Source organism: Ictalurus punctatus, chromosome 3 (assembly GCF_001660625.3).
Source record: "Ictalurus punctatus breed USDA103 chromosome 3, Coco_2.0, whole genome shotgun sequence".
NCBI lineage: Eukaryota > Metazoa > Chordata > Actinopteri > Siluriformes > Ictaluridae > Ictalurus > Ictalurus punctatus.
Window position 1 is genome coordinate 36,399,528 of NC_030418.2, and position 8,677 is coordinate 36,408,204.

At 41.9% G+C, this 8,677-nt stretch overlaps 2 protein-coding genes across 5 annotated transcripts; both read right to left on the minus strand.

Moving 5' to 3' along the window:
* Nucleotides 1–209: 209 nt before the first annotated feature.
* On the minus strand, nt 210–5,547 carry trmo (tRNA methyltransferase O). Of its 3 annotated transcripts, none has more exons than XM_017464934.3 (6): nt 5,254–5,547; nt 4,842–5,038; nt 2,974–3,148; nt 2,324–2,481; nt 1,539–2,039; nt 210–651 (listed from the first exon to the last, which is right to left on the minus strand). In XM_017464934.3, the coding sequence occupies exons 1-6, from the start codon at nt 5,340–5,342 to the stop codon at nt 383–385; spliced, it is 1,389 nt and encodes a 462-aa protein (XP_017320423.1). In that variant the 5' UTR covers nt 5,343–5,547; the 3' UTR covers nt 210–382. The 3 variants fall into 3 exon arrangements, with proteins under 3 accessions (XP_017320423.1, XP_053535912.1, XP_017320424.1); XM_053679937.1 differs by having other exon boundaries at nt 4,842–5,034; nt 5,254–5,544; XM_017464935.3 differs by lacking the exons at nt 4,842–5,038; nt 5,254–5,547 and adding an exon at nt 4,648–4,820.
* Nucleotides 5,548–6,187: 640 nt separating this feature from the next.
* hemgn (hemogen) lies at nt 6,188–8,677 on the minus strand. Of its 2 annotated transcripts, none has more exons than XM_017464961.3 (4): nt 8,462–8,677; nt 7,737–7,827; nt 6,836–7,236; nt 6,188–6,578 (listed from the first exon to the last, which is right to left on the minus strand). In XM_017464961.3, the coding sequence occupies exons 1-4, from the start codon at nt 8,520–8,522 to the stop codon at nt 6,469–6,471; spliced, it is 663 nt and encodes a 220-aa protein (XP_017320450.1). In that variant the 5' UTR covers nt 8,523–8,677; the 3' UTR covers nt 6,188–6,468. The 2 variants fall into 2 exon arrangements, with proteins under 2 accessions (XP_017320450.1, XP_017320452.1); XM_017464963.3 differs by having other exon boundaries at nt 7,749–7,827; nt 8,462–8,671.

The window sequence follows — 8,677 nt, forward strand, 5'->3', positions numbered from 1 at the left end:
CAATTTTTTTTAACACACATTGTTAATATTTATTACAATTATTTAAAAAATATTCTGTAAAATTCTAGATGATGTTTATTACTTTTTCTTTTTTTAATTATTAACATTCCCATGATAAAAAATGCATATTTGTGAACATTCACAAATAAATAAAGGCAACGAATATTTGTACCATTAAAGATGTTAAATATAAATGAATCTAATGCAGATGAATAAAAACAGAATATTTAATTTTATTTAACACAAACTTTGGCCTCCTTAATGATCAAAGAAAACAGAATGATGTTTAATATGATTTGAGCAATGAGCTGAAACACACACACACACACACACACACAGTTACAGGATGTTATACTGATGATTACATTGTGTATATTTGAATTTATATCTGAGAGGAGGAGACAGAGGAAGGATCGCTCGGACCCTGAGCTTCTCCGTCTGGGTTCATCGCAGGCTGAACGCGCAACACTTCGGCGAATCCGTCCCCGAACCAGCAGGTGATGTGAGCCGTGTCCAGACTGAAGAAGAACAGGCGATCACTGCAGTGGTTTCTCCGGTACACTGATCTCGGATCAGCTGATAAAACTCCCCGGATGGCGGCAGCTGCTTCCTCTGGACCGTTTAAAAACTGGAACTTCGGCCTTCCCGTGTCTGAGTAAACACACAACAGCACACGAGAGGATTTCACATTCACTCCAAGATTTACAGGCTCCTCCGAAACTACTGGAACAGCAAAGCCAGTTGTGCTGTTACTGCTACACACTGAAGACACTTGGGTTTGAGATCAAAAGATGAATCTGAGACGATAGATCAGAATTTCAGCTTCATTTCCTCATATTTACATCCAGACGTGTTAAACTTACAACATGCCACCTTTTGTTTGAACCCACTCATTTTTCAAGTGATCAGAAATACTGGAACATGTGACTGACAGGTTTCACAGCTGTGTCCCGTTAGATTATCTCAAACAATTAATAGCTTTGAACATCTGCTCTTGGTTTGAGTTCTGGGTTTCACCTGTGAAGACTGCACCTGTTGTTAAAAACCAGCATGACGATCAGAGAGCTGTCTCTGGGAGAAAAGCAAGCAATTCTGAGTCTGAGAAAAGAGGGAAACTCAATCAGAGCCCAAAAGAAACAACGGCTGAAAGAAACTGCGCTACAGACATGTAAACATGTAAACATCAGGAAATGAAAGCTGGAATTCCACCACAGACCGATGCGATACTATTACTAACGTCTCTGATGATTCGAAAATAAAAAACACAAAGCAACACTAACATAACTTTCTTTTATAACTAAAGTAAAGAAGTGAGCCAGTTAAAAACAGAACAAATAAATAACATATACATGGAGCTAATGTTTATGGAAATGAGTTTATATGGAGTCTCGTGAAGCGTCTTAAAATAAATGTTCGTTTAAAAACTATATTAGATTCACATTGATGTTTTGTTTGCAAGAACTTGAAAGGTGCTACATAAAATATAATAACAGTTATTATTATTATTATTATTATTAGATGTAGGTGGTGTGTGAGACCTGAGAAGGTAGGAGGCAGGAAGTCGGCGAGTTGTCTCTCTGCAGTCGGAGTGAATCTCACACTCAGAGTGTGTACTGGAGGTTTTCTGATCCAGGAAGCGACGCATGCCGCCTCCTCCTCCTCCTCTTCCTCTTCCTCCTCCACGTGTTTATCTTCAGCCCTGCTTTGTGAACAAGGCGCCCCCTGCAGGAGGAACTCTCTCACCTTCTCCAGCACACCACTAACATCACGTCCCGCTGAAAACGCTGCAGCTTCACCGAGCTTCTCTTCAGCTTCCAGGCGAGAGGACGAGACGCACGAGTTCTCCAATCCCTCCGGTTCTGCGGGTTCCATTTCCTCCAGGACGTCAGGTGCATCCGAGTGCACTTCCTGTTGGTACTGCGGCTCTGCGGTCAGCGTGGCGCGTGTGACGGGAGAGTCGTACTCAGGAATATACGGTTTAATATCGAGCACAGGAGTGCCGGAGATCAGATCCACACCTGACAGGTGCAGAACATCACCTGGAAGACAGCAGAGTACAGACATAAGGGGAGTGGTGGGGGCGTGGCCTATATGTGTCAGTCTCAGTAAATCAGACGTGCCCTTTGACCTCTGTATCTGTCACTCGGAGAAACAGGCGTGGCCTGTGTGCGGAGTGATTGTACTGAACTGTACTGTGTGATGTCTCAGACTGCCTTTATTTATCTCCAAGTAATGAAGTACAAAATAAAACTGCTATTAACAAAGAGCGTCATTTTAACAGTTAACAACAGTGTGTCCTGACATCTGTGCAGCGTGTCCTGACCTGTGATAGAGTCCAGTTTAGCAAGCGTGAGGCCGATGGCGTTGGGTCGGTGAGGGCTGCGTGTGGAATAAACTCCCACCTTCTCTCCATTCAGACGAGGAGGCTTCACTTTAGCTTTATAGCTCATGTGTCCGTTCTTATGGAAGAGAAAGATGAGCCTGAGAGGAGGGAAAAAAACGAGTGCAGGAGGAAAAGAAGAGATTAAAGAGCGTGATGTTCTCCTGTAGCGTAGCGTAGCCTCTATAGAATTTATAACAACACAACTTTCACGTTATAAAAACACTAAGCTGCCTTCCCTTCATCAGCGTTGATCTTTATCTTTATTAAAGAATTCTAATCATATTTATTTCTATTCAATATAAAACATCAATCCAGACCGTTATCTAAATTAATCCTAAACTGGATCTTAAACTGATTACTCGACCAACCTGAAACTTGAACTGAATCTTCAACTGATTCCTGAGTCATATTATTAATTAGATCCCGAAATGAAGCGTTAAGCAATTCCCAAATGAATCCTAAATTGATTCCTAAACTGAATCCTGAATTTCAAAACATTTCTATTTGGGTCATTAAACATGGCTTGACTGGTAAACACACACACACACACACACACACACACACACACACACACACACACACACACACACCAGACGTGGGAGTAGAGGTGCAGGCCGGTGAGAGCGTGTTCAGGGTTGTTAAACACAGAGGACTGGATTTTGAGACGAGCGCGAGACGAGCTGCAGACGGTCGGCTGTCTCGGCGTGCCGTTCTTCTCAGCGAAACAGGATGTGATGAAGCCGATGGGGACGGTGCGGATATGACCTGAGAAAAGAGGAAAAGAACGTTAACAAACTGTGAATAGTAAAATTAACTGAAGAGCTAGCAAGCAGTGGGTTAGGGTAACAAGTTCCTCGGATTCATGAATCAACGCCTGGATTCCAGAACTGTGTGTATACACTCGACATGCGTTAACACACTTACACTGATTCAGGGGACGCGGTGGACACAAGATCACCCATATTCACCCGAGACAGAGATGGTGTCCTACTCCCTATTCCCCACTGCAATAGTCACGTGCTGCCACCTAGTGGCCATGTCCTGACCTACAGCTATCATAATTACAGAAATGTAGGAAATATGACCAGGTCATTACTGTATCAGGTTTAACTGCATCACTGTGGGTGTGTGTGTGTGCGTTTCTGTACTTTGTATAAATACAGTAAACCCCCCGTATCTGTTTCATTTACTTCACTGTCACTTAACCATGCGCTGAAAAAAATTTCAATAGAAAATTCCAGAAAAATTCATCATTTAAACTGGGCGCTGTTCTGATTAACATCACGAAATCTTGTGTGGTCACGCTCGGGCCGTTATCGAGAAGAACGAAGATGAAGAAGGGTGAGTACAATACAATAAATATTTTAGTGAGAGTGAGAGTGAGAGAGCGCGAGAGAGAGAGAGAGAGAGCGCATTCACATAACTTTTATTATTATAATTGTTCTATTTTATAATTAGTCACTGTTGTTAACATCTTATTGTGCCTAATTTATAAATGAAACGTTGTCATACTGTAGGTACGGTACAGAGCAGTGGTTCTCAAACTTTTCCACCCCTCTGTGGCCCCCCAGAGTTGTTTCTCCACACTAGGCTCTTCTGTGTGAACTTTCTGAGACTACGTCCTCTATCTAAAAACGTATCCATTGTAAATAGTCTTTATGTTTTATCAGCGTGTGGCTAACACTACACTAGTATATCAACGGATATCTCTGTTTGGTGTGTGTCTTTAGTGTGCTGTGTATGATTTATATCATTATATCATCCCGACTGACATACGGGTCAAATTCATGAAATAAATAGTGTTCTACAATGTCTATGCGACCCCCCAATTTGAGAACCACTGGGACATAGTGTTCGCTGCTATCTGCAGTTTCAGGTATCCGCTGGGGGGCTTGGAACCTCTCCCCCACGGATACGGGGTCCTACTGTCTTTAGTGAATGGAGTTTTTTTCGAGAAAGAGGAAATACCACATTGCAGACCTGAAATACAACTGAAAACATGTAAGAGCAGATTTAACAGACCAGCAAACAAACTCCTGTCCACCTTCAACCTCCCAAATCCCAGAACTTTCTCCCTTCGTTACACCTGTGATGCGAGACTCAATGACGATTCACTACATTTTAACGACTCTTCTAAAGTGAATCCATTTAATGGAACAAAGAAAGACTCCCACACTCTCACCTGCTTCTCAGAAAACTAACTAAACTACATAAAACCTGCTGGAAATTTCCACCTGTCGTCTCTTGGGTGGTGTGACACTAACTAGATACGGAGATGTAACCATGGCGACGACTTCTGTCCATCAGTGAACACAACTGGACAGCTATTCAGAACAGCTGTCTCACATCTGTAAACATGTTCCTCAGTCACAGAGGCAGTTCTGGTGAAGAACAGAATGATGGGATTGTTTTCACTGAAAGACAACGAAATGTAATAATCTCAGTGTATTGTGTAAACCTCTCGCTAATGACAGCTCCGTCCCCGCTGCATTCTGAGAGGAGGAGGATGACGACGATGAGGAGGAGGAGGAGGAGGAGTAGGAGGAGGACGATGACGGACTCTTCGTCTGCTTTTTATCCAGAACATCCTTCAGTGTGGAGTGCAGAGATGCCACGTGTTTCCTGTGGGCTCGAACCGAACTCTCCACATGCTGCCTAAAAACATAACACACATCAGAGATTCTCCCATCATGCATCACTGTTCATGTGTCATGATTACAGTTCTAGATCGTGATAGTATCTGCGGGGGGGGGGGGGGGGGGGTTGTTCACCACCGCAGATGGACTACAGTTTGTAATTAAACACCTCCATAGTGACCTGTGTGGTGGGTGGAACTTATATGAGTGAGCAGTTATGCTTTTGACACATACCTGAGGTTCTTGATCTCTTTTCTCATGACTGAAACTTGCTGTTTTAGCCATCGCACGTGTTCTGAACAGCTGCACGTCCCTGCTGACATTTTATACCTAATTTAATTCAAATAACTTACGGATACAGCAACGTTTTAATTCTGTAAACCTAAAATGAATCTGTGTTTGGATTCGGTAGATTTCCGTCAGCAAACGTGTTGTTTGTACACTTCCGCATTCTGATCAAGCTCCGCCCTCCTGCTCTAGGATTGGATAGTAAGTATTCCGCCTCGTACGTTAGGATTGGTTTGTTGTATCCCGCCCACTGCACTATGATTGGCTAATACTTTCCCGCCTTCTGTGCTACGTTTGGTTAGTTCATATTCAAATTCCGTCCACCGATTGGAGAGCGCTAAACAGATTAGCCAATCACAACGCAAGGAGGCGGGAGTTCTCTGGAAAATACGAACGGACAAGCGATGGCTAACGTTTAGTTCCCCGTGTCAATCTTTTATGGTGTTTAAACATTATTTATTGTTGAAATAAATACCTAAAACAAAACGGTTGTTTAAAAAAATAAACAACGACGCGCTAGTCATCGGATGTCCGTTCGTTTTCAGATAATTCCCGCCTTCTGCGCGAGACTCAGCTAGTTCATATTCAAACTCAGTCCGCTGATTGGAGAGGTTCCATCCAACTAGCCAATCACCGCACAGGAGGCGGGATTTAACGTAAAAAAGACTGATGAACAACTGATAGTTAATACTTAGCCCTTTAGCTTTTTTTATATAACTGTTTGTGTTTGTTTATTTAACAATACAGCATGTATAAATATCACAAATATTGAATATTAAAACAGTATTTATTAATTTATTATATTTTACCACCAGTGGGCACCATATTCGTGGATTTCTTTAAATGATTTGTTGTTAATAAACATTCAGAACAACAGAAGTACAAATTCACTGTTTCTCTTTTATTTAAAATTATTCATTTTGCAAAAACAAAAAACAAAACAAGTCTTCAGGCTCAATAAAACGACATCACAATGTAATAGGCACATTAATAAATATACATTTGTTCCTGATTCAAATTACACATAGGCTGCAAACCCTTTGATGAGTTATTGGTCCTTGTTTTGGTCTAATTTCTCATATACAAACTTGAAATTAAAAAAAGGAAAAGTTAACCAAAGAAATACAATGTGATTGTGATAATGATAGATATCTGGGATTGTTAGATAAGGTTTCCGGGTAGAGAGTCAGGCTGCGGCGACGCTAACACTGTATCTGAGAAGACTTTGTTCTGTTCAGCGACGGCGATGGCTGATGGTTCCTCAGCACCATCTGCAACGAGACAATGTGCATGGTTTTGGTATAAAGAATTGGGATGAATATAATGTAAAGCAACTGTTAATTGTTAAGTGTACTAAAGGTCCACTGAAACATTTACGTTTCTTCACAGACACACTGATCTGACTGAAGATGTCCAGTCCAACCACAGAGCTGAACTTCTCAGTGTTAAAACCTATCAACCTGGCTTGAACACATTTAATAATCATCTACAGCCTAGTGGTTTTATAAGAACAGCTGCTGTTTAAGACCTTGATCGAGTACAAGTTTATCTTGAGGCACTGCTTTGTCCTCTTCCTCATCACTGCCGAGGTCTTCAATCAGAACCTCTTGAAGTAGAGGTTCACTGCTGGGCTTCATCTCTGGAGCAGGAAGAGGGATAGGGACAGAAACTGCAGCAGGAATCTGAGGAAGATCCAGAGCAGGAGCTGACACCTGGGCAGGAATTGAGGCAGAATCCAGAGTGGAAACGGGGTCAGAATGTGGAGCGGTAACCATCTCCTCTGCTTGGCTGGGTGTCTCTATTTCACCCGCATCTTGACCTTCTGTCGTTTCAGGCTGTTGTTCCTTCACAGGGACGTTCTTTCTTGGTCTGCCTTTCTTCCTTGGAACATTGTTTGTCTCTCTCTTCGCTCGCTTACTGCTCTGAGCTCTGCAGGATTTCCAGAAAAAAAGGAGATCTTATTGGATTTTTACTTGACTAAAACATGAAGTATTCATGCTGTACACAATATGCAGAGTAAAGCTCTTACAGTTGGGTGCAGAAAGTGAAATATTTTATTTTCTAAGTTATCAGACACTATTACAATATTCCGCTTATACTCTCAGCCAATCAAAACACACTGTACTGCTAATCAGCCAATGAGAATACACCATACCGCTCTCAGGATTTCTGGACTTGACTGCACTGTTTATGTAAAGTAATGCACGTTTGTCAAATCTGCTTTAAAAAAAAAACTGTAAAAGTTTATACTTTCCTGTCACACCAATTTCCATAATTTCCATACCGATTTTCCACACACACCTGTGCTAATCATGTGACTTTATTTCAAAGAGCAGTTGAAATGAAAATAAAATCTCAGAGACGTGTTCAGTGTGTGCGCTGGTGCAACGATGTTAATGAACCCACACTGCACTGCACAGGAAATTTACCCATAAACCCACTGGTTAGTTGCTCGCTCTTCTGCTTCGGCTTTCCTCTTCCTCAGCAGATCTCGATCCCGCAGCCGCCGTCCAGTCCCTCCTGGAAAAATATCCCACATTCCTTTGTTTTGCTGATGGATCATGGTACCCGATTCACAGCAGGTTGTTACAGGTAAAATATTCTAATGAATTCAATGTTAGCAAAGAAAAGTCGCTAGGAAACAGATCTCTAGCATGATGAGCTAATTAGCAGTTAGCATTTAAAATTATGTAGCACTCTACATTAAGAGGGCTAGGCTATCTATCAAGTCTAGAAAGGTCTTGCATTTGGGACGAAGCCCTAAAATGGCTGACATTCTAATAATAAGTTTGTTAAATAGGTATGAAATGTAGCTTTTGGTAAGGAGCGTGAAGATTACGCTCATAACAAGTGTCGGACAGAGCAGGTTGCAGAACTTATACAACAATAATTAAACATTTGAATGTTTTTGTGTGAAAGTGTGTTTGGAGATGATTCTATTACTGGAAGGACTGCAGTTATTAGTCTACAGAACACAAACACCAGGAACTCTTTCACAACGTCAAACAGAAATGACAGCAACACGGTCGTTTATTGCCGCTAATGAAAAATAAACCAACAGTAAGATTCTGAAAATCAGACTTTACTGATGTGCTGCACTGAGTTCACGTTTAAACACACAAGAAGAAGCTGGTCATTAAACTGAAACTCGTACCTTGGTCTTCATCATGGACTTTCACTTCGGTGGGAACGTTCTCCTCCAGCGTCTCCTCCATTTTGTCGCTCGATCAAACGCATAAAGTGCAAGTGGAAGACGGGCGCGTGAAGAAAAGCGCTGTGGCTCCTGCCCTCTGAGAGAAGAGTTATCAGGCTAAACATTAACGCTGAGCTGGGTGAGTTCGTGCAACGCCGCTCTTATCTTATTTGCAAA

Bases quoted from the DNA above. Each gene is read 5' to 3' on its own strand.
- trmo (XM_017464934.3), bottom strand. From the start codon at position 5,342: ATGTCAGCAGGGACGTGCAGCTGTTCAGAACACGTGCGATGGCTAAAA. The intron at 5,039-5,253 runs GTATGTGTCAAA...TTATGTTTTTAG, and splicing joins AAAGAGATCAAGAACCTCAG to GCAGCATGTGGAGAGTTCGG. The intron at 2,040-2,323 runs GTCAGGACACGC...GCTGTCTTCCAG, and splicing joins TAAACTGGACTCTATCACAG to GTGATGTTCTGCACCTGTCA.
- hemgn (XM_017464961.3), bottom strand. From the start codon at position 8,522: ATGGAGGAGACGCTGGAGGAGAACGTTCCCACCGAAGTGAAAGTCCAT. The intron at 7,828-8,461 runs GTACGAGTTTCA...ATATTTTTCCAG, and splicing joins AGTCCATGATGAAGACCAAG to GAGGGACTGGACGGCGGCTG. The intron at 7,237-7,736 runs GTAAATTTCCTG...GAAATCCTGCAG, and splicing joins ACTAACCAGTGGGTTTATGG to AGCTCAGAGCAGTAAGCGAG.